Here is a 24,595-nt window from a genome sequence, read left to right as displayed (position 1 = left end):
TGGCCGCATTGAAAATGCCTCTAATTAAACAACCGTCGCACGCTGAAGCAAATGAGGTTTCTACAGGTTATAAGTAGGTCACTAGCTACTTATCGCAACAAAAAAAAAAAACGAGATGCAAAATTTTTGTGTCAGTGCCCCTTTAAGAGTACCGCCACTGCATGCACCCAGAGGCGTCTGGGGGCCATTTTGTTTCTGGCTTGCAGCGTTGCCATCTCTACCAACGAAACCGCCGCTGGGTATGACGGGCAGAGTGTGACCGGCCGCTCTAACGTCCGCGCAGCAAAGAGAGAAAGACAGAGGAGAGGCGCCCAGAAACAAAATGACTTTACCCATTGTAAACAGATATCACGTGGTGCCGACCGACCAATGAAAATCCCGGCGGCACATAACAATGAGACAAAAGAGTGCCGATACTCTAAAAGCTTAGGCTGGTGGTGGCGATGATGATGATTAGTCTAAAAGCCTTTATTTAGTGACTCTAGGCTAGCCTAAATTTTCGAACACGCTGCCTAGCAAGATCTCGTGTTTATGCTCCACAAATCAGTACCGGAACTGCACATTTCTTGCATAGCAGTATTTCAACCGCAACAGTAACGCAGTGTTCATTCCTTAAAGGAGCCATGAAGACAAAATACAAGTAGGCTTTATTACAAAGACTGCTTAGTCCCGATAACAATGATACCAATATCATTGCAATCTTCGAACAAATAACAGAGATATTAAAGAAAACGTGTGAAGCTGTCGCGACCCCCTAGACAATTTCCCGCAACTTTTCAATGACGTCACGGAACCTTGTTTGTGGGATTGGCGACCGCCTAACTGACCTGTCGCGACGACACATGACTGGACGTCTGTAATGGGGCCTCTAGTTCCATTTGACCGCATCACTTGAATGCTAACGTGCAGTTAACGCACTGAAAATTATGTTTTATTGTTGGTCCGTATGACGTCATTCTTGCTCATTTCACGTCACGGTGGCGCAAAATTTGAAAGTTTTTAAATACTTCTTGCTTTTTTTTCGTTAAAAACATTTTTTTGGAGCTGTAATGGAGCTGAGTGAGATACTGAATCCTAGTTCTTTTAAATTACACGAAGTTGTATTTTCTCTTCATGGCTCCTTTAAAGGAGCCATGAAGAGAAAATGCAAGTTGGTTTTATTCGAAAGATTTCGTGTTTTATAGCGCCCCCAGCGCTTGTCCGGATACAAACGGTGCTTTATTCACTGAGAAATTAAACAATTTAGGTTAAAATTTTGATTTTCCCGCTCAATCGTGCGTTTTCGTGGTGCCAAGTGACATCGCGGGAACCGACCGCTCTGCAGCATAGAGTACCTTCATTCACGCATCCGCCGTACAGGGTAGACACACGTAACGCTGGCGCCGCCATGTTCAGTTGCTCGCTCGCCGCCGAAGCAAGTCATTGTGTCAAAACCGCGCTAAAATTATCGCCGCAACGCGGTTTACTGAAGAAGTTTGAATCATATTGTATGTTTCGCATTACTAGGTCTCGTGGGAAACGAAAAGAATAACGCGTTGAGCCCGTTGGCCCAATAGACCCTATGCGAAATTGCTTGGTGATCTAGCAACACTGATGTAAACGAGACCGTCGGCCATATTGGTACGGGCGCCGATCGGGAGGTCTCGTATTGTTTACTGTGGAAGAGTAGGTGACGGTAACGCGGTATGGCTCAAACTGGACGGTGTTTTCCGGCTCTCAACCGCGGATTCTGGACGAAGGACTTGACTGCGCTGCCGACTGTGTCTGAAGACTCATACCACTCGGGGTGCCGCGCCAAAGACCCATCCGAGCGGCAGCGGAGCAGGGCATGCCGCCTAGCCACCAAGGCGCATTGCTCGCCTTCATCGGTGCGGACAAACAAGTGCGACTCGCAGTAAGTAAATCCTTCTTTGTTTTTACTTGACGCGAGTTAACCGGTATGAGCATTTGTAGAGCACTTTGTTCACCGTTGTTTACCACGCAAATGCGTAGCGGCGACCCTGTTGCAGTAACCCTGAAAGAGGAGAGCGACAATCGCCAGACCGTACCGCTAGTGGGTGGATTAGGTATTTTCAAATGCTGTACATGGAATTTACGGGATGATTTTTGCCGAAGATGTTTACGGAAAGGTTGCGGCCGTTTTCCGTGACGGTCGTCCGCCCGCGCGTTTGCCGCAAAGCAATCGTGCTTTGCGGCGAAGTCAACTACAAAAGCGCACATACGCCTTGAATTTTCTTTTTTTTGTGTGTGTGTGTGTGTGTTTTCATTATTTATTGCGCATGTTCTGCGCACAAATCTGTTTGTGTGTCTTTCTTCTCCTTTTTTGGCGCTGGGGTGGTTGAGTTTGTTTCTAAAGCGCATGTTTTTGGTGTGCACGAATAGATAATACAGTAAAACCTCGTTAGCTCGAACTCACTGAACTAGAAGATTTTTTTTAATTCGATGGGTCATCGGTATAGCCCGAATGTTTACCTGTTTATCTGGAAAGATTCTGGAAGTGAGTTCCAGATAGTCATATTATTGCTTGCTTAAGTTATGACGAACATGATTATGCGGGTACTGGTATCATTACCCACGCTGAGGATTTTAAATGTTAAACTTCCTTCTCTTGAAAAATGCATTAACAAAGCACGCAGAGATGCTTGCACGCTCGAACTTGACAAACAATTTTGACATCGTTGCTGTTTGAGGTGTAGATTATTGCCCTCGCAACAGTGTTAAGCAAGACACAAAATCTGGTCATTTTGAGTCTGTTCCTTGCGGCCACTTCTTTCTGGTCTGTCCCTTTAGCATAAACAGTAGCGGACTAGTCCTGTTCTTCCCTGAGTGTTATTTACTGATACTCTCTCTGTTCTTGCAGGTTGGGCCTCATCCATGTGCTCAGCAGCTGCTTTCGCTCCCAGAAGAAAAGTGGCCGGCCCTATATTGTGTGCCTCACCTTTGAGACGGACAGTGGGGCGATTGGGGAGGCATCGTGCGAGTGCCCGGCGGTTTGCAGTGGAGCATGCAGTCACATCCTGGCTGCTGTGCACCTACTCGCCCTCTTGCAAGCCGAAGGTTTTAAGAGGCGCCACCGGAGCTTGCGTGCACTGAGCTGCCACAACAGTGGGGACGTTCGAGACAGCAGGGCATCAAGCCAGCGAGTGTCCAAAACATTGACTGGAGAAGCCCGCAATAAAATGGCCCCTCCCTTCCCTTGCCAATGCGTCTGTTCGATGCACGTCGAGCACAGGAGCAATGCGAGCAGCAACAAAGTGCCGTGCAGGCGCTTGGGAGAAAACTAGGTAGCCTTGGGAATGAGTTTTTTTGCCCCAGTTGTGCTGGCCTCCTCCTCCTCCTCCTCCTCCCCCCCCCCTTCCCCCCAGTGACAGAAACAACCTGAAGGGTCACCTATGAGCTACCAGCAAGCATTCATGCCACATTTCGCCGTGGTCATCTCGCGAGCACGCAGAGGCTGGGCAACGTCGTGTTTACTAGACCGCGACATGCAGGGGTGCGCGAATGCTTCTTTTTGTTCTATTTATATCCACAGTTTGCTATACTGCACGCGATATAAATCAGCGAAGTAGTTTAATTTACTGGGATTTTCACTGGATACAAAAAACGCAAAAGCACTCAAGCTGATGCTCGGCGGCCTGATGCAACTGTGGCCGTTTTATTTTTTCTTTTTGAATAAAACTTGAAAATTACCTCAGCTACCTACAGCAATGGACACTATCATTACGTCGGAGGCATGCATGCAGCGTGTGACAAACTAGAGAAGTGAGTGTGTATTTTAGTCGCAAAATATTCGACAGCAAATACACCGTTGCTGGAATGACAATGGGCACCAAGTTAACTTGACGTAACAACAAACCTTTCAGCCCGGCAAATAGGGAACCAAGTGCAAAAGCTCGAATTTTCTACCGTTAGATCATCATAAAACAGTGTTCGCCACTTCTGCAACGACGCGCGGCTAAATGCAACGTAAAGAAACCAACAACACACTCCCATACCGTGCGCGCCCGCCACAGAGGAAATTTTCAACCGCGCCGTGACGGCGTAGTGCGGCAAGAAAAGTTTGTTTACAGCCCTAGGTAAAATAAAGGCTCGTGTAGGGGCTAAGCGGTACCATTTAAAAATGAAATGAAGCGGGCGCAGAGCCACAGGGACGAGTAAAGAAACAGCCTAATTTTGGCAACGTGTGGTACTGTTTTCCCGGTCGAGCGCCGCTGTCAGTCGCGTGAATAGGCGGCGCACGCTCAGGCTTCATTTAGAATACAAAGGCTGCACAACAGAACTCCAACGCAGCTGTATTTTTCATACGGACAGCGACTACGGAACCCCGCGCCTAGCGAACCAACGACAAATATTCGCTCCAAGCGCACCGCGCCCAGCGTGTCACAAAGGTTGCTCGCGCCGGCACAGTTCGCGTCACAAAGTTCGTTCAAAAGCGTGGAACTTCACGTACCTTTTCTCCATTTGAACCGGTATTTCCGCATTGCGTGCTCTGCGGCACGAAGCAATGCGCCGGCATTGTAGTCCATCACCAAGAGCGGTCAATGCCCGCCTTCTGTGTTTTGCTAATTGGTTTCGGTTTCGAACGACCGTACCAAAATGGCGGACCTAGTTACCGGAGTCGACGCGAGATGGCGGGGCGCATTTTGCATAGGGTCTATTGCGGCGGCACGGGACCGTTCAAAGGTTGTCTCCACCCTGTACAGCGGTGTTGGTTTGTTCCCGCGTTTCTTTACGTTCCGTAACCTAGATGGCGCCACCATACCGTGGCAAGCGTTTGGTTTGTTTTTGCCCGCATTTAAACCTGGCTTGTTTTTGTTCTTGGAGAAAATATTCGTTCCCTGAAACAGTGCTCGCTCGACAAATGGGGTCACGTAAGACACCGTTGCTTGCGTCAATCGGCCAGTGTCGTCTGAGACAACCCCAAGCCCCATAGTGCTGTGCAGCTAAACCAAAGCATGCTGTGCGCAGTACGAACAGCAGAACGCATCAGTACTTCTATGTTTACATGTGCTTTCGTAACTTCCACTGTTTGTCCCATCATTCCTATTGCTTTGTAAAGAATGTGCCCTAAATTTAAGCGCAAATCGCTCGTTCGTCTAGTTTGTAAGCTCTACCTAATTTGCGTCTGCTTCTGCCAGCCTCCGCCAATCGCAGAGCTTAGCCCATGTGACATCACAGGTTCTGTTGCGGGAAATGAGCTGGTGGGTCGCATGACCATTCCCGTTTTTCCTAATTATGTAGCTTATTTGAGCGAAGTTTACGTTAAAAGTGGTGTCAGTATGATTCTAACGAGACAATCTTTTGAATGAACCAAACTTGTGTTTTCTCTTCATGGCTCCTTTAAGGCTACTTTCCTACTGCTCCAGTGGCAATGCATATTCAAAGCTTGCTTTCTGTTTCTAGGCTAATATTAGTACCTGAAAAGTGATTGGATAAGCGCACGTCCCCTGCGCATGCGCAAAGCCAGGTACCTGGTTTCCATTGAGCCATTCTATGCCCGAGAGACGAACCAGGCTGCTCGATGCCCCCTGCACCGTTGAATGGGCTCTAAGAAAGGCGTCGTAGAGCGGGCGCACGTGCGCCACCTCGGATAGGGCGCTTGGCTTGAGGTCGCTCTCAGCCGCGCCGTATTCCGCCGCCAGGCAGCGCAGACGTTCGACGAGCGCCCCCGTCGAGGAATTCGTGAGTTTGATCTTGCCGCCTCCACCGTCATCCAGGCTGCGGGTGCGGAGGAGAATCAAAAAGAGGCTGTGGACAGTTTCGGTGACAAGAACCTGAATTTGGGTGAGCGGTGAATTCACGACAGTGTGGGCTACATTGAATCGGCGGCCCGTCCAGCATTCACAGCATTGTGGTATCCTATCGGCAGGAATATTTTTGACGCTAATCATAGCGGAGAAGTTTTTTCGTTTGCCTCTTCATATGGGAAACTAGTGAAATTTTTTGATGGCTGCAATATTTGGCACAGAGCGTGCTCGAGCCTTATCTACTAGCTGGGGGAGAGAAAATTCCAGAAACCTGAAGGATCAAGGACTTTTGTGGCGTGAGCTACACTGGCCTAGGTTGAACAGTTTCGCGAGGCTCTTGGAGAGCCACCCTGCGCATGCGCGAAGAGCAGTGACGTCTCACGACGCACAGCTGGCGCGCCGGAGCCGCCGCCGGCGCCGCCGCCGCCTCCACCGCGATTCGATTGGATTGGAATGGATTGGATTGAATTGAATTGGATTGGACTGAACTAGAAATCGTTTTAGCAGCAGTAAGCATGATAATCAGCTAATTCTAGACAACCAGAAAACCTAAGAATAACAAGCTGAAGCTTAGCTCACGCTACGTATATCCTATTATAGCCGAGCTACGCCACTCCTAATTTTTTTAGTATTTTTTGGAAATGTTGCTGCCACGAATGTACCCCGATCGTTTCAAAGGATGTATCTAGAACCTTCTAGAATCTTCCATTTGGCGTGACACTAAATACAAATTAAGGTTTTACGTTAAAGGTGACAGAAGAACAATTGCGGTACCCCGTATCACTTTACTGCCGTTTAGTTTACACGCGAGGTTGCTTCCGGAATAGCTAGACATAAAAGACATTGGAGCATTCATTAAGCTTAAGGGTACAAAAGTAGTTTGGTGGCAAGCTCAGCTAAAGTTCTGCACAGATCCTGAGTACTACCGTTGCCGTCGCGTTTTGTGAGAATGCTGAACAGCACAACAGCACAAACAGCGCGCACAGTTCTTGTTTCTGTCTGCATACTCCCCTATTTCCATTCAGCCTTCCATGCGAGTATTCCGGACACATAGCTTTCCAATTCCAAAATTCTCTCCCTCCTCCCTCTCGCGGGGCCAAGTGTACACGCTAAGCCCTTGTGGCCTAAAAAGGTGTGGTATAGGTGGAATAAAGATGTTGGAGGTCATTACACTCTATTTCTTAGGTTCCAACATGCGAATTTGTAGCTTTACACGCCGTTTATACGTCAAAAATGGCGTTGACCGGCTGCAGCACCTTCGGTCTTCTGTAGGGTGTTGAAAGTGTGTGAAATGGGTGTTCAGTTGTAAAAATAAACAGTGGATCTGGGAGTCCACCTAGGTTCTTCTGGTGCTGCTAAGTTTTGCTAGGTGTTTCCAGGCTTTAAGTTTTCTTAGGTTCTGCGATGTTTTTGCTATGTTAGGCTGAGTAATGAGGGGTGAGGCTAAGTTAAGGCGGAATTTATAAGGCTGTTCCGGTCGGTCCCCGACACTGACAGCGGATCCCAGGGAGAAGCAGGATAGGTGGATAGAAACCAGGATAGGGAGAAAAAGGATGGGTGTTAGAGAAAAACGCAGTATGTTGGGCCGTTATCGGGAGCAGAAGGCACGCAAGATTTACGAGGCTTTTTGCATTGTACAGCCAAGGTGAAGATTGTATTTGTACACCAAGCGTCTATAGCTCCTCGAGAAAGAGAATCACTATCTAATAACCTGACACGTGTCTCCTGTCACCATTGCTGTGCGTTTTTTAGGTATCAATTTGGTGCGGCTTTCCCTCGTTCCTACTTCCCTACCCCTCCTTCCTTCTTCCTTGTTGCTTTTGGTGGTCGACCAGCATGTATAAAGCTGGCGCCCCGACGCAATAAATAATTTGGTTGTTAGTAAGCGCTTGTGTTTGTCTCGTTTTCACTTCGTCCCGTTCATTGCGCTGCCCTCTACTCTGAAAGTTATGTTCCAACCGGCTCAAGCTTCGACTCTTCTGAGGATAGGTCGACCCACCGCTTGGCTGTTTCTGCAGTCTTGCACCACTCGGGCAGGCAGCGCCAATTTTTTGCATTTACTAGGCCGAAAATGACTATCGCCTTTAAAATGGTATGGTAAGAGGTGCGCATAGGCATATGCCCATTGTGCTCACACTCGAGAGGGCTCGAAAGCCGGCTTCACGGTTATAATACCCATCTGCGGTGGTGCATCTCTTACAGGCGCCGCAGTTTTTCTTCTTGGTATTCTTTTTCTAACGCCACAGGACCACGCTCAAGCTCAAGGAGCTGCTGTTAATAAATTACTGCAATTCATCTAGCCTTATCAGCATGAGGTACAAAACAAAATCATCCCCCCGCTGGTAAAAAATGTTCCAGTCCACCCCTGTAAAAGAGCAAAAAGGCCTAGAAATTTGGAGGACTTTTACACCCTATTTCTTAGGTTCTAAGGCCCTAATTTGAAGCTTTACACCAGTGTCACAAAAAGGGCGCTGAAATAAGGAACAACCTTGCTGAAGGATGTTAAAAGGGTGCGGAACAGGTGTTTGATATTTAGTAAATATTCCATCACTCAGTACACATATAGGTACAGCCCTGTTTCCAATGCAACTCACAATTAAAAATGTTTTTGCAAATCCGCAAGCTGACTTGTAAATGCTGACATTAAAATGCATATTTCCAAAATTAGCGATGAAATATTTGATTTGTGTGACAAGCCCAGCGACTCTATCAGATTACTTCCCTCTGCCAGATATAACGCCACGAAGAGCAGTGGTACAGACATAGACGAATGAAATTCGAACACGAAAATATACACCAGACCAAACAAACAGCGCGATTTCGTCCCGTGCCGTTCAAATTGACGTGTGTATTATTTACGGTAACAAAGTTTCGATATGTGGCTTTCCAAATGTACCAATTGCGCGCGATTAGTTGACCTCCCTGAAGAGTATTTTTTTCATTACGTGCGTTCTGGTTGCTAATTTCGTATCCGTATTTTATTTTTCCACGACTACTCGCAAGGCTGTAAGTAACCCCGTGCATCCCGTTGGTTTTCTTGCTGAATTCATTCGTGGTCCAAGTGTGACTTGTACGTGTTGAATGTGTTCTGTACGTCGTGCTGCGCGCTAAGCGGATCCCCATTGTCATGCGTCGTCCACACCCTTATGTTAGGGTGTCAAGCAGCCGTACACACTTATTTTAGGGTGTTCACAAGCGCACGCTTTTTTCATCTTTACATCTTTTTTATTTAATAAACCTTTTAAAGTTGTGTGCCTCGGGACAACATTTTTATATCGTTTTCGGTCGAAAAGAGTGTAAAAAAGTTTAATTTTTAGCGGGAGGAAACACTTTTCGCAAATCCCCTTAGGATACTTTTTAGGGGGGTGTGTTGACAGAGGTCGATAGCCAGCTGGTGTTCCATTTTTGGTGCACCTGCGCCATTTTAGAGCACCCTGAAGAGCCTTGCACGCTCACCTTTCGTACTCACTGAGCAGCTTGCGTGCCATCCACGAACCGAGGCGGCCGTAGTTGATGCTGGGCTCCCCGTCCTCGTAGAAGAAGGGCGCCAGCGACCAGACCGGCGGCAGCTTCAGCACTCGCTCGGCTGTTTCAAACTCACCGTCGCTGTCCAGGTACTGGTATTCCAAACTACGAAAAGGCACGCAACCTAAAGGGACCCTGAAACACTTTTTTTAACTTTTCTCTAAATTTCAAATGCTCAGAACGTAGTGAACCAACTCATCCAAAACATATATAAGAGTGTCGCAAAGTACCTCAGCCAAAAATTACTGTCCCACGCCCATCTGATGACTTAGAAACTTGCTCAAAAGGTTCTGTCTCTTTCCGGGACTTGGCGTTCTCCGGCTGCTGTAATTACGTCATTGCAGTGGTGTAACGGCTTTCCACCAGCTTTCCTTCATTTGCAGCAATGAACGCATCCGATAACCACTTAAAAGAAAAGCCACGAAAGCAAGCCATAAACGGAAGGCGTATCTGCCGCGGCGAGCCAATCACGTAGTGCCGCTCCGCGCTTGCGAAAACTACTGCTTTCGCAGTGCTTCCAGTCGTCAAGGAAAGAGTGAAAGCGTTTGTCGGAAGTGTTGCAGAATTTCTTTAGCGATAATGCCTGAAAGCTCACTTTTATTCAATGTCATTTTATAAAGTCAAATATCATTAATGTGATGCGAAAATTAAAACATTTTCTGATTAAAATAAAACTACCCCTGCCACTTGGTTTAACCGAAGTATCAGTGTTGGGTCCGAAACGCCAGTCGGGTAAGGTGTGCCGATCTCCGCACCTGGTTCACATTTTAAAGCAAACTGGCAGAACAGCCCGCATTCCCCTCCAAAAGTTCATGCCTACGAATTACTGCGTTAATGTGTACATTGAGATCCCTTTGTGAATTTGAGACCTATGCTTTGTATAATACATAAGAAGTGTAGTAATGACTTTGCTTTGTGCTATTTCTCTATTACGGTTGTGCTATCATGCTTAAATTTGTGAACAGACGTGTTGCTATGTACGCTGTAAATCGGATGGCTGAGGCCTCTCACTCAGGCCTCTCACTGTCAGGCCACGTTCGCCTTTAGTCTCAGCCTCCCCTTGGTTTTTGCCAAGAAATAAAAATCAGATCAAATCAAATATGTGCACTTCTGTTGAGTTGCAGGTGGCTTCTTTCTATACTCATGTATAGGAGTGTAGGTCTGCGGCCGCTGTGTCCAACAAGGCAGCCACCTCTGCGGGAAACGAGGGCAGATTTTGAATGTCCTGTTATACGTTCGCGAAGAACATGCTGCCCTGCGGCTTGGAGACGAGCTTCGGGTCGACCGCAAACATATTCAGTTGTCTGGTGGACAGACGGTAGTTTCTGTGCATGTGTTCGCCAGTTCCGGCAAAACTGTTCCGGCAGACCGGTAACGACTAGAGGTGCTTCACGGTTAGGCGTTTCCAGCCGTTATCCGTTTTCGAGGTAGAGCTTCGGTGGGCTGGACGGCCAAACACCTTAAGATTTGTCTCACAGTTTAGCGTGCACTATACATCGTGTGTTTGGACTTCTTTTAAATTGACAGTAATTCACACCGGATGGCGGCGCCTACCCCACGCATAAGGGTCCCACCGGAAATACTAAAAAACACGTGAGATGAGGCATCGTGTCTTTTGCCCCCGCAAAGGCCAGTTCGGGTATGATGATCCAGTCACTTACAAAGCAGAGATTCACCTTCTCAGGAAACTTGGGAACCGGGTCGCCACTTGGTGGCATAGTGTCATAACTTCACGCCCTGTGCCTCACGTCGAAATGAGGATACGATCAAATAGATAGTACTGGAAGAGGGGTGGCTGCAGCCAAAAAAAGGTGCGCGGACTTCTAACGTTTATATTAAATCGAAAATACGCCGTGCCCAATCATCAGATCATGAACTGCAGGTTAACAGCGCACTGTTACGTAACAATAATCTTTTGTTGGAGGATGGGAATCAGAGAATTCATTGATCGTTTCAGATCCGACGGAAAGGCGAGAGATTCTTTAGTGACTCGCTCCCCGTTCGGCGCGAGAAAAGATTAGATTTCAAATTGCATGCGCGCGTACCTCTATGCCTCAAGCTGCAGTTTACTTTGACATTTTTTACTATGCAGTTAACGTGCTCACTTCGGAGTATCACGAGGTGGACCCGCGTAGGAATAAAGTAGCTTTCTGTAATTGTTTTGTATGCGAAGCACAGCTGGGTGAACGACGGCTCAAATTTTGCGTCGATTTTTCGCTCCCTCAACGTTCGCTCTCTTGCCCTCTCTCATAGCCCCTCCCAGAATGAATGCTATGGAGCGTTGCCTAATTCAGTTTTACCGAGTCGACGATGCGGCATCTGCTGGGGCAGCTCCCGTCTTTCCTGAACATTGTTTTTTAAGGAGAAGCTTTCAGCCTCTTACTGATGTCGCCTATAGTCCACCCCAAAAAAAACGTTGGGTTGTTTGAGCGGGTCCTCCCCCGAACGAACTGGTGTATGTGCACAAACCCTATTGCGATCACCATGAACTGGCCCATGAATTGCAGGTTACAAGAACTGGCCCAGTTATTGACTCTACTGAGAACGACCAGCATTAATTTGTTTATTTTCTCTTACCCTCCCTCCCCATTCCTTTCCGCCATCGTGACCAGTGGTCATCCTTTTCTATTAAAGGTTGTCTCTCTCTCTCTCTCTCTCTGCAATGATGATGATGATGATGTAGGTGAAGTGCAGAAAAATTAAAATGCCCCCCGTGGTCGGAACGCAAGCTGTGTCTCTTGCGTAATGAAGCCAACGTCTATCCGATATCGCCATTATACGTACATTTGTCTTTTTAGCCTGCTTTTGGCATAGACGTCACAAAGCCAAGAAAAAAAAACGATGACAAAGAGCGAAAAGACACCAGCACGTCACTTGCTCTTGTGTCATTGCTAAAAAGGCCAAAGCCTTGCCACATATTCCAGCTCGTTAAACCAATCAGGTGGCCAAGATTAAGCTTGGTACACTTCTAATATGTCTCGTACACTTTGACAGAACAACTCTCTGCTCAGCATCACGTCAATGTGCGCCGTTACAGCAAGGTCGAAGCAGTTTGGACTTTTGGAGGTTTTACATCGGCGTACAAAACGACAACGACGGAGGAACGCGAAGGTTTACAATATAAAGGCCTACACTCAAACGAACCAAAACGGTGGTTGCCCTTTCAAGAGGCATGCGGGGTCGTGCGAGTTCGGTAAACGTTGTTTGCGCTTTGTAACACTCTCTCTGTACATATTACATCTGTGAAAACTCTCTAGCTTGAAACGACACAGATTGCGACGATGAAGAATTTCCTACCCGTAAAAATGCAACTTCAGGTATTTTTAAATAGCCAAGTTTAAAAAACCATTTTTTTTCAAAGCTTTGCCACGTTAAGAAATTACCCAGTTTTCACCCCCTTTGCCTAGATATAGTTTGAAAACCTGACAATGAAGGGAATGCTGGGAAGCTTGCGTACTGTTGCCTGGCCAATACTTGGCGCTGCAGTCGGTAGACCTGGGCAATTCGGCGCCAATTGGACACCAACGACTCGTTCATGTCCGGCATCCTCTCGTAGAGGGTGTCCCAGTCGGGCGTGGGAGGTAGAGGAGGGGAAGCCTTGATGAGGGCCCGCATTCGCAAGGCTGGGTACCAGCCACCTTCGCCGACCCATCGGGCACGTTGAACGGTTCGTAGTAAAGAGTTCGTCAGCGATCGCAGGAGCGCCTCTATGGATGCACGTCGAAACGGCGTGAGAAGCCGTGTGAGTAGCGGCGACGTCCAGGCGAACCCCAGAAATTTCTCCGTGAGGCGGAAACAGTTGCTCCTGCAGCGAGAAATAGGCCCGCTAGAATGCCCTTGTACCACACCTGAGCAACGTGAAAAGTTTCCGCGTGTCGGTGATACACGTTTAAGCACGGCGCAAATGATTAAGACCCGGTTGGAAGAAAGAGGGCGAACAAAGCGGTGACAACTGAGCTTCATTTTGTCTGGAAAAGCAATGTATACACGTAACAAAAAAAACAAACATGGCAAACAAGACATGAGGCACGCGACCAAACCACGCAAGTACCAGCAATAGGCACGTGCCCTTGTAAGATAGTCCAGCTCTTTTAAGTGCTAATGCACTTCTTAAGCGACCCTGAACCTGCGTCCACCGGCGATGTCCGCGCACGTGGAGATGGGCGCGCGCAGCCTGGCCGCTGACATGGCACATACCCACGTGGGGGATTGGCCAGGAATCTCCTCGTCTTCCTTGGCAACGGGGGGAGATGGGCGCGCGCTGCCTGGCCGCTGACATGGCACATCCCACGTGGGGGATTGGCCAAGAATCGGGCGTGAGAAGGGCTAATGCACCCGCTTAAAGGAGTACTGACACGAAATTTCAAAGCTGAGATCCGCTCTAGCAATCAAGTACAACGACAACACAAATAGGTGTCTGTGAATAAATGCATCTTCCTTTCTTTGTAGTTGTGTGTGTGTGTGTGATCTCTCTTTCGCGAACATTACCGAACCGCGCAAATTCAACTCGTGCATTCGCACTTTCACATTCTTCCCCTCGGGGAAATGCGGGGAATTTTTTTTCTTTGCGAACACTCTGTTAGTGTGGCTTCGATTGCACTCACGAAGAAAGAGGCGGGCTATCTTACTGGGGGACATGAAGATAGCTGATGATTGCGTGGTTTTTTTTTGGGGTTTCATGTCTTGTTGTTCATGTTCTCGTTTCTCCGGTTTTGTTTATACCATAGCGGTTAATGGAAAAAGTAAATATTGGTTGTAAGTCAGTGTTTTATTCACCCTCTTTCTTTCGTCCGTGTCTTAATCGCAGGCTCTGTGGTTCAACTGCATCTGCGCAATCCGTTGGCAGCAGATTGTCAGAGCCTGTCTCTCTCGAAATTTTAGTGCAGTATTAATGACCAGAGCACGGATTTGTAGGGCGCGAGTGGCCTACGGAAGGAAGCGAGAACACTGCCATGTCATCAAGGCGTAGAGCAGCGACGGGTGCTTCCCAAAACCAAGCATGACGGCTTTTTGTTTTCATGATCATCATCACCACCAGCCTATCTACACCCACTGCAGGACAAAGGCCTCTCCCGTTAATCTCCAATTATGCCGGTCCTGTGCTAACTGCGACCAATTTGTCCCCGCAAACTTCTTGATCTCATCTGCCCATCTAGCTTTCTGCCGCCCCCTGCCACGCTTGCCTTCTCTAGGGATCCACTCTGTTACCCTTAATGACCAACGGTTATATTTCCTGCGCATTACATGCCCTGCCCGCGTCCATTTCTTCTTCTTAATTTCTACTAATATGTCCTTAACATGCGTTTGTTTCCTGACCCACTGCGCTCTCTTCCTTTGCCTTATTGTTGTACCACTCATCTTCCCTTCGATTGCTCGCTGAGTCGTCCTCAATTTAATTTTAACCCTCTTTGTGAGCCTCCAAGTTTCTGCCCCGTAGGTGAGTAATACACTTTCTTCAGGGACCTCTTCAAATTTCAGTCCGCTAACATGCTCTATGCTGTACTTCTCACTGGCCCGTGGTCTTGTGCACTCTTGGTCGGTGTAGCTAAGCGGCGCTTAGAGATTTCTAGTCCTCCGCTCTACTTCCTGGAGGATTATAATTTCTGTTACGACGTGGTAGTGGTAAATAGCTCCTGCTCCATTACAGTTGGATGATTCCAACTTAGCTGGACCATCCCTCACTATGCAAACGCGTGAAGGAAGCCGTCTACAAACATGATGCACCTTAATGTCATCTCAGTAATAAGGGGTATTCTAAGGTGCCAAACATAATATACGACGCACTCTTTTATTCTAAATTTTTAGGGTATTGTACCGAACTACCTTTTTGTTCAACCGAAAAGTAAATTCACGCATCTCCACCAAGTGAATCACGATGATTGGGCGAAGCACTGGGGATCGTTCTTACCGTAAATCACTGTGAGAGTGCTTACTGCTGAAATGATTTCCAACCCAATCCAATCCAATCCAATCCAATCCAATCGAAAGCAAATCCAAATCCAAATCCAATTCAATCCAGTCCAATCTTCCTCGCGCATGGGCAGCACGGCTATCCAGGAGCTCCTTCTCTCTCTAACCTTTCGTGAACCTTTTATTTTGTTTTTGTTAACCTTTTGTGAACCTTTTGTTCACAGATGTTTACCATAATGCTGTGCCGTGAGCACGGACGCCGGACGCCGGACAAGCCTCCATCTTAAGGTGTTTCGCCCCTAAAAGTTTGTTCGCACCTACGAATCTGGGTTGAAAGTGGCAAATTGGACGCTACACGGGGGCCACGTCGTAATTTGACGTGACAAGGACCCTGTTGCATACTTTGAAGAAGCGGCAAGAAAAAAAAAACGCACCGTTAGTGCACGGGATGGGCGCCTTCGACTGGAAACCGGAAGTTGGCAACCGTTGATAAAAGCTCGTAAATCCCAGCAGAGAATTGACGCTAGTAATAGCTCTATTGCGAGTGAGGGCGTAGTCAGAGGCCTCTTTCTTGATTTTGGGTGACTGCAACTGGTTGACGGGAGCCTACCTGAGCTGGGAGTGCTTCCTAAGAAATAATCGGGTGCACTTTTTCCCCAACTTTTACGAGTTGAAAAGCAGTCACACTGTTGCAGCAGCGAACCGACAGGTGGCGCCGCGTCCACGTAATTTGTAAATCCTCTCGTAGCGTTTGCTTCCCATTCATGTTGATTACCTCTACGGTAGGGAACTGTAGCCGTTTTAGTTGTCTTCATCTTCAAAATTAACTCTAATTGTAGTCAAAAACCATGCTATAGGCTGGAGAGCATTAAGCAAACAGTCTAAAATAGTGAACAGTATGCTACCTCAGTTATCGAAATAAAGGCATACGTCCAATGCATACTCCCGTGATGACTTGTGAGGAGTAACTTAAGGCCTCACCAAGGACCTCGGAAGTAAACCGAGTTCGGCCCTTCTTAAAACGAGCCAAGCAAAGAACAATGGCAGGAGTGACGGGGAGTAATAGGAAAGCGGTTATTTTATTAAGCAGCAAACCGGTGTGGAACGCATCCTAGCTCAAATTGAGAGAAAAACAACTAATTATGGCTTGGCTGGTTGTGTACTAGAGAGAACTGACAAGCATTGAACCGCTAGGCTAACAGAATGGCTACCGACATACGGGACTAAAAACTCGATAAACGGTGCCTACATGGGATATTAGATACGGTTCATAGGTGGCAAAGGAATGCATTTGGACAGCGCAAGATAAGAGCATTCGGAAGTCTAAGGGAGAGGCTTATGTCCTCTGATGGACATAGAGTAGGTTCACAGTTCTGATGACGATCTCCGTGCGCTGTAGGGAATAATGACTGAATTCATATAGTTGCTATGGGGGCAGGTAATTGCTCACCTGAATGTTAGCAGTCGGACTCGCCACCGCGTGCAGAGAAGTTGAAGTTCCCGCCGATATCGAATCATGGAAGGTCCTTATCCGCATTCTGTTAACGGCCTTCCCTTATTGCGGCCTTTTGCCTTTCCTTCTGAGGATTCGGCATCTTCTTACTGAACTCCAATATTTCGTGCCGAAAGCGCGCAATGTCGTAGATAAATTCGTGGGTAGATATTCATGTGTGTGCATAATATATCGATTGGTAAAAAGGTAGAAAATTAACACAGCTTGATTGAATAACTTATGCCGTAATTGATCAGTAATGTAAGGTTTACTCAGCACAGTACAATTAACGTTATGCCTGCAGCGCGGCATCCATTAAAAGGTTTATGAAAGGCTAAATGGGTAAGTTTCTTGTGTGCAGTTCAGTAAATAATCTCAACCGTTTCACCTTCTATATAAATGATAATGGAATAAAAAAAAGTGCGAAGCAAACCGCGAGACCACATGTTTGGTTCACTGTATTGCTGTAGAAAAAAATGATGTATGTGACACCGCTTTTAGGGCCGATGACCAACGTTGAGCACACGGGGACGCTTATGACTGATAGGCTGCGGCTGGACAAAGCCCAGAAACTGAGGCAGGCAGATTATTAGTGGAATACTAAGAGGACTTTGGCTTGCTTGCATGGTTGAGTTCTAATATTAACGTGATAACCCCTTGCAATTGAATACAGTATAGCCGAAGCAAGAAGAGTGTTTCCCTTAGCACATCAGTTTACGGAAACGTAAACTTCGCATTTTTTTATAACTTAGTCGCCTTTACTACAATTACGCTGCTAAATAGAGGCAGTGGATGAACGCTTCTCCGGCGTTTTGGGAGGGGGGGGGGGTCAGGTGTGGGCGGCGGATGAATTAGGAAGACTTTTTACTGCTGTAAACACGCCAAACTTTCAAAATTGGATCTCCAAGCGATTTTGAAATCCTTCCGCCCAAGTAAATGAGCTGGTTATTTTTCCTTCCTCATTACGATACCTGAAAGACATGCCCCAACCATTATCCATTTTCATGCTGTGATCGGGATACGAAGGATTTAAAACTTTAGCCTATTTTTATTTATTTTATACTTATTTTTATATACATACCCTAAGGGCCCGTGGGCATTACATAGGGGGGACTAAATTATACACAGATAAAATCAGTTCTTGGCAACATAGTTCAATAAATCAACCACATGAACAACAAATAGAGGCAGCGGATAGAGGCAGCAGTTCCGACATCGGCGTACTGATCCGGTGCAATACGCCGGATGGACACTCCACCACTGAAGGCACTTTGAAACGTGAGTATAGTTTTACGACCATATCGAACAAAGCAGAGCTTACTCCTAAAAACCCTTTGTTTTCAATAATGGCTGAGCATCACAGCCCAATGGTTTTTTGGGTGTGCCCTTGATGCACATCGACGTTGATCCTCTCCAACGCACCGAGACTACCTTCCTCCAAAAATTTTCGGCCGTGCCCTTGTGGTATTCGCTGCTATATTGTTTCACCTAAATGGGACAAGGTTCTGCATACATGCTGCGTGAGGAAATGTCCAGGCAACTATCTGATCAAATGCGCGGAGTCCTATAGTAGCGCTGGCTTAATTCTTCTTCAGGTGCCACAAACGGCTTCCGCCAACGGATTCAAAACTAAAGAAGTGAAGCGCCATAGGCATGTAAGTGAAATAAGAAACGTAAGAAAGGAGACCCTTTGCCGTAATTCAAGCAGTATTTCCTTAATGGCATGAACTTTCTACACTAAATACTCAGTTACCATTTTAGTAATCACAAAAATAATTCAGTTCGTCACCTAATAGCGGCTAATGTATCGACTGCCTTCCGTTCAACCGCTTAGCCGGGATCAATGTACACGTACTTCATAACATATGAACGTCCTCACATCTATAAAGATGCTTTGTAATATCCAGAAAGTACGTGGATGCTACCCTTCTCCGGCTGCTTGGCAACAAATCAAGGACGGGTATACCTGTGCTCAATTTCAGCACGCGTGTAGCCGCCGTAGAAGGCACTGGCTAGCCGTGGCGACGTGAACTTGCCAACGGAGAGCACCAGCTGCCAGCCGAGGTAGTGCAGCAGTTCCGACGTCGGCAGCACGTCGGGGTCAAACAGGGACGCCACAGCCGCCATGTACGAGGGCGCGTGGTCCGTACTGACGGCTCTTTCCGTCGTTAGTGACACGTTCATGTATGTGCTGAGCACATTCAGCCAGCGGTACGGCGTGATTGGTGGAGTGACATTGCTGCCGAAGTAGTTCAGGTCCGGGTACTCGACGTTTTCCGCCTGGAGTGGTTAGACATAAAAGAGGAGACTGCAATATCGACTTGAGGGTAATGTAGGCCGTTATGGATAACCATCATCATCCTCATCATCACCAGCCTACCTACGCCCACTGCAGGGCAAAGGCCTTTCCCATTACCCCCCAATTACCTCGGTCCTGTGCTAACTGCGACCAATTTAACCCCGCAAACTTCTTCATCTGATCTGCCCATCTAAAGGTATCCACTCTGTTACCCTTAATGACCAATGGTTATCTTCCCTTCGCATTACATGCCCTGCCCACGTCCATTTCTTCTTCCTAATTTCTACTAATATTCATTTACCCCTCGTTTGTTCCCTGGCCCACTCGGCTCTCTTCTTGTCCCTCAATGTTACACCTATCATTATGGATGTGCATAGCCTATTCGAAACTTTTTTTCTTTGTCGATTGAGGAGGACCGGTGGGCAGTGTTGTACGTTGGAAGCATCTTTGTTGTTTTACAACACCTTTTTAAACGTTTCCGCCAAGAGAACTGGACCGAAAAGATTTGTACAGAAGGCAAGCATACATTGAACTATAAGCGCTCATTTACATGCGTATGCGTCGTGTGGACTCATCGCAAGACCGAGCCCCACCGCATGGAGCCACTACCGTCTTCGCCACCACACCGCTGCGGGGATGAAGCGGGAGCATCGCCGCTGCGTCTTTTCAGTCGGTGGCAGGCGCGATGCAGTGCCTGGCCGAATTATTTGCTGCAGGTTCCAGTTGTACACTTTTTCATGCCGCATTATTTTTTAGGCCGCATTTTTTTCTGTCACCGACTGCCATCTCGGAACATTGTTGTTGCCACGTCCTTGGAAACACAATGTAGGAAGTGCCAGATGGCGTTGCGTGCTGATGGAAGTTTCCTCACCTGTTGACAATGTAAGCACGGTTATCATTTTGGTAAGAAATGTGCTGGTGTTTCTGAGAAGGCAATGTTCGGTAAAGGAACTGAAAAGCGAGATAGCTGGCGCCGTCGTCTATGCGTGTCGGAAGTAAGGGAGTCGAGCGGAGTCGACTCCCTGCCGAGTTCTGAGTCGTCTTCAGAGTTTCCGAAGAAGGTGGAATTGCGGTTATCCTTCAAGAATGCAATTGTATCACTTACCACGATGTTTGAAGAGCTGTTTTGTTTGAAAGAGACCGCTGATACCCTACAGAAGACGGTGGAAGCTGTGCAGGGTTGTGTATCTTTCTTGTCCGAAAAATATGACGAGGTCCTCATTTTGCATCTGCCACCCAGGCCACAATAAATCGCTAGAGTTTATAGTACAAAATCAGGAGACCACGGTCTCACAGCAACCAGAAAAGCTTCAGTTTCTTCATGTCACCTTACATTACAACGAGCAGTACAGTAGATTGTGCAATCTGGAAATTCAAGATTTGTCCATGTGTCCACGCGAGGACCTGGCTGCGGTCATTCGTGACTTGGCTGGTAGGCTGGGAATTGAGCACATGGAAGTTAACGTCCAAGCTATCCACCGGCATCCGACGAAGCTCGATACCGTTTGTTCTGGTTCGAGCGACAACGTTAGCGATTGAGGGAAAATGGATGTCTTGCCACGAAATCACCAGATCACTTGCGGAACATAAGGTAACTCCCTTCATTTTTCTGAATGACCAGTAGACCAGCCGGAACAAGAAGCTTTTTCGGGAAGCTCGGCAAAGAGGAAAGGAGAAACACTATTGGTATGCCTGGGTGAAGCATGAAATGCTACTTGCGAAGAAATCAGAAACCACTTGTCCTCTTCGTATCTAGAGTAGCCTCGATCAAGACCGCCTATTTTAAATATGAATGCCTCTTTCTTAAGTTCGCTAGCATTGACGAGTTTTGTAGTTTATCAATAGAAACCAGTGGACATCCCTTCTCCGTTTTGCATATAAACATTCGTAGTATCAGGCAGTACTGGGACGAGTTTCTGGCGATTGAGGAAAATGCAGGTTGTGTCCTAGGTAAAACAGTGCTAACTGAAATAATACACACTCAGACCTTCTTTCACTCTGATAACTAAATACCTAATCCTCATATTCATTTACACGTTCAGTGGCAAGGGGTGGGTGACTGATGGTTTATGTACGCAAAGAAATGCCAGTGGTCTCCCTGCAGTTTGCATCTAGCGCAGCGGAATACACTGGCTTAAAGATTGCTTGGATTACGCTTGACATTACGCTGTTAGCCATGTTAGCCACCTCGTGTTAGCCATCTCCTGCACAAAATGCCGATGTTTTGTTTATCTTATCTTGAAAGCTTTATCCAACCAGTTACTGTGAATTCTATTTTTTGTGTAGTCGGCGATTTTAATCTTGACACCTTGTCGTCCTCCTGGCCGATAATGTGCGATTATCTTAATATTGGAGAAAAGTGGGGCATTCTATCTACTCAATCTGCATCCACAACGAGAAAGTACCTCAGTGACAAATTTGTAACGTCATGTCTTGACCATCCTTCACCAGATTGGCTGGGCAGCACAGAATATCACTCCGCTTGATGTACTCCCGGACTCTTGGCGACAAGAACTAAAGATGCTCCCTTTGCTTAGAAATATGAACACCTCACACCACGAGGGTCGCCGACAAGCAAGGGCTGAAGCACTCGAAAACACCCTTGGCGTGGATGATGCAGTTATCTACACAGACGCCTCGCAACATCGAGGTCACCAATACGCCATCATTGTGGCTACTTCCAGAACCAACCTCCTTGCGTATACCTCTCTCGAGACCCAAGACATGACTGCATTAGAAGAGGCAGCCATTGCCTTGGCTATCACTCAACCAGGGGTCCCGAAGTTAGTCAACGATTCCCTACAAGCCTACCGGTACAACCAGTCGGGTTCGGTGTCCCAACCTGCACTGCGTGGGCTAAAAAACGACCCCCCAAACGGTTCCATTCAGCTCATCTGGACACCCGCTCACGCATCCACGGAGCGCAACGAATACGCCTACCAAGCCTGCACTTTTACCCCCCGTGCTATGAAGCTGCGCGAGGACAGTCACCCGCTTGTCTCGTTCAGGGACATAACTCGTTCAGGGAATTATCGCCTTGTGCGACAGACCCTACCTTCGCCTTACCCTGACCTTTCCATAGAATAACAAACTACCCTACGGCTCATACAATCCGGCTCCTTCCCACACCGACGCGTCTTCCCTTAATGCACCCGAATCGTTACGACGCGGAATGAAAATTTTGTTCAGAAGTAGGAACACTCCGCCACATAATCGGGGTGTGCGACTTTAGCCCTGAGCACCCTCCGCTCTTTCCGTCAACTACCCAATAAGAGCAATGGGAGATGCTGCTGTCCAGCCCCTCTCTGCCTACCCAGCTTCAGCTGATGGAGAGAGCACAGGCGCGGCGGACTGCATATGGGCTCCTGTGAAGAAGGAACCACTCCCCGGACCGCACTCTGGGCCGTTCAGAAATCTGAATAGAAGTATGTCCTCTTCCTACTCCTCTCACTCCTCCTTCTCCGTCTCTTCCGCCAATCTCGTCGCCTCCGTCCGCGGCGGCAGAGACAGCGAAGTAAAATCGTCTAACACCGGGTTTGTGCTTCCTTTAATTTTGTAAAAAAAAACAGTTTCCACTCATGTGATACACCAATAAAACTCTAATAACCACCGTTGATGCATCATGCATTGATTGCACCTTACCTAGAATATCTCTTTGAAGTAATAAATGGTGTGGTTATGTGCATTTCACTTCTCTCTGCTTTGACTTTTTGTAGAGCGACGTGAGTGAATTTAAGTTACGTCGCATGGGTAATCGTTGTGAGTGCCGTTTGCAGCTTTGCGTTCCAGCCACATTTACAGGGTGGATTGGGGCGAATTCTTTAAACAGGGTTATTTTTCAAGACGTGTATCAAAAGTTCTTAGAAATATTTAAAGAACCTAAGAAAGGCGCAAAAAACCGTGCTAGTAAGGAAGCGAAGTACGACCAGCCCTCGGATAACCAATAAAATTATTCGATCTATCAAATGAAACGAGCGCTTTTTTAAGTGCTCTTCTAATCCCGAATTGAGGATCTTTTTTAGATCAATGCAAAATAACGTAACAGCTTTGTTGATGTCGGCAAAACGTAAGTACTATAACCCATTTTTCTACGAGAATCAATTCTGCTACAGGAAAACGTGCCTGACAATCATATAAAACTGTTTCAAAACACTTCCATAATATTGGTCACTCCGTGCATGACTTCAATAGCCACTTTTTGAAACCTCCAAATAGGTCACAAGTTTCCCTGCTGCAGCCCTCCGTTCCTTAAAAATAGCAGCGTCTCTTCGGCATACTGGACTACATTGACTTGTGCTGACTTGCATGACATATTTAGTTTCAGGCCTAAAAAATCACCAGGGATAGGCGGTGTTTGCGTAACTGAACTGCAGCGAAACCCCAACGTATTGTGTAGTGTATTAATCTTTAATCTCTATTCTTTTATGGAGCATGGTTTCAACCATGAAGAGCTCAGGATCACCCTGGTCAAGCCGCTCCATAAAGGCGGAAGCTTTAAAGCGATTGAGAATTACAGACCAATATCTATCAGCCTTGTATTTCACGAATCTTAGAAAAACATATATTTCGTACTGTAAGCACAGTTCTTGAAAATAACCTCCTTTCAGAATCTCAGTTTGAATTGGAGCAAGACCGAGTACTACAATGCTTTTAGAAGAGTTCTCTGACATTATTTATCCTGCCTTCGATAATAATGAGGTGTCTTGTGCTCTTTTTGCAGATGACAGCAAAGCATTTGGCTGGTTTGTCATTCATTATTAATTCAAAAGCTTTAACGTTTAGGTTTTCGGGTCCAATTTCTTAAACTTTTAACAAACGACGTCTATAACCGGGACCAAAAAGTGCGGATAAACAATTTCTCGAGTTCCAAAGTTTTTTTTTTTTTTTTTTTTGCAATCAGGGGTGCTACAGGGATCTACATTATCTCCATTGTTGTTCAACCTGTATTTCAATGATTTGATGCAACAAGGAGTCGCCTGTTTCAATATGCAGACGACACCTTTGTCTACTCAGACGACACCGTTGTCGCCTGTTTCAGTGTGCAGACGACACCGTTGTCTACTCACTCTCTTTATAATTCCGAAATTCATTCTCTTCAGACAGATGCAATTGCCGTTATGGACTGGTACTCATATTTGTATTTGTAGAGCCACACAAAAAATAAAATGTGTATGTTCCCGTTATCCTCGAAAAAAAAAATTGAGTTCACGGTGATTCGACTTCATAACTGAAAATGCAAGGATTGCCACTGTATTGCACTTCCCTTTTCGACAAGTGTGTAATAACTAGGGGAATATTTTGATACCGACATGACTTGGAAGACCCACATGACCTATACAGTCTAGTCCACTTATAACAATATCCAAGTACCAAGAAAATTGTTATAAGCGGGCTGCGAAGTAAAAAGACGGAACAGAGCTCAAAACATTTTATTCGCATGCCAGCAAAATGGTACTACTACTAATTTGCGGAAAAGAAGCCACAGTCGGTCACCTTTGTTTGCCGCGTGTGAAGCTAGCGCAAATCTTTTCCAAGAGCATCTATAGGTGCTTCACCTAGCTGAGGTAAATGTCCGTGGCGGAAAAAAAAGTCCCCGTGGGACTGGGTCACGCATTGGGCCTC

At 46.8% G+C, this 24,595-nt stretch overlaps 2 protein-coding genes across 2 annotated transcripts in view; one reads left to right on the top strand and one right to left on the bottom strand.

The window, feature by feature from the left end:
- The first annotated feature begins 1,557 nt into the window (after nt 1–1,557).
- On the top strand, nt 1,558–3,323 carry LOC144151793 (uncharacterized). Its single transcript, XM_077682930.1, has 2 exons — nt 1,558–1,894; nt 2,861–3,323. The coding sequence occupies exons 1-2, from the start codon at nt 1,686–1,688 to the stop codon at nt 3,282–3,284; spliced, it is 633 nt and encodes a 210-aa protein (XP_077539056.1). The 5' UTR covers nt 1,558–1,685; the 3' UTR covers nt 3,285–3,323.
- A 2,076-nt stretch (nt 3,324–5,399) lies between these two features.
- The window catches only part of LOC144153400 (endothelin-converting enzyme 2-like), a 33,319-nt gene continuing 14,123 nt past the window's right edge, over nt 5,400–24,595 (bottom strand). The window contains exons 4-8 of the mRNA XM_077685047.1: nt 18,641–18,954; nt 12,730–13,077; nt 9,204–9,377; nt 5,472–5,718; nt 5,400–5,417 (exon numbers count right to left, since the gene is read on the bottom strand). Of these exons, the coding sequence (XP_077541173.1) occupies nt 5,400–5,417; nt 5,472–5,718; nt 9,204–9,377; nt 12,730–13,077; nt 18,641–18,954 (1,101 nt within the window). The remainder of the gene's footprint in view (nt 5,418–5,471; nt 5,719–9,203; nt 9,378–12,729; nt 13,078–18,640; nt 18,955–24,595) is intronic.

This window comes from Haemaphysalis longicornis, unplaced genomic scaffold (genome assembly GCF_048455015.1).
Source record: "Haemaphysalis longicornis isolate Haplotype H1 unplaced genomic scaffold, Haemaphysalis longicornis Haplotype H1 scaffold_9, whole genome shotgun sequence".
NCBI classification, from domain to species: domain Eukaryota; kingdom Metazoa; phylum Arthropoda; class Arachnida; order Ixodida; family Ixodidae; genus Haemaphysalis; species Haemaphysalis longicornis.
Note: the sequence above shows the minus strand (reverse complement) of the source record. Positions and strands in the feature narration are given on the sequence as shown.

What these genes read in the sequence shown, in the direction of transcription:
- LOC144151793 (XM_077682930.1), top strand. Translation starts at nt 1,686, where the DNA reads ATGGCTCAAACTGGACGGTGTTTTCCGGCTCTCAACCGCGGATTCTGG. An exon ending in ACAAACAAGTGCGACTCGCA is followed by an intron (nt 1,895 to 2,860) that starts GTAAGTAAATCC and finishes CTGTTCTTGCAG; the next exon opens with GTTGGGCCTCATCCATGTGC.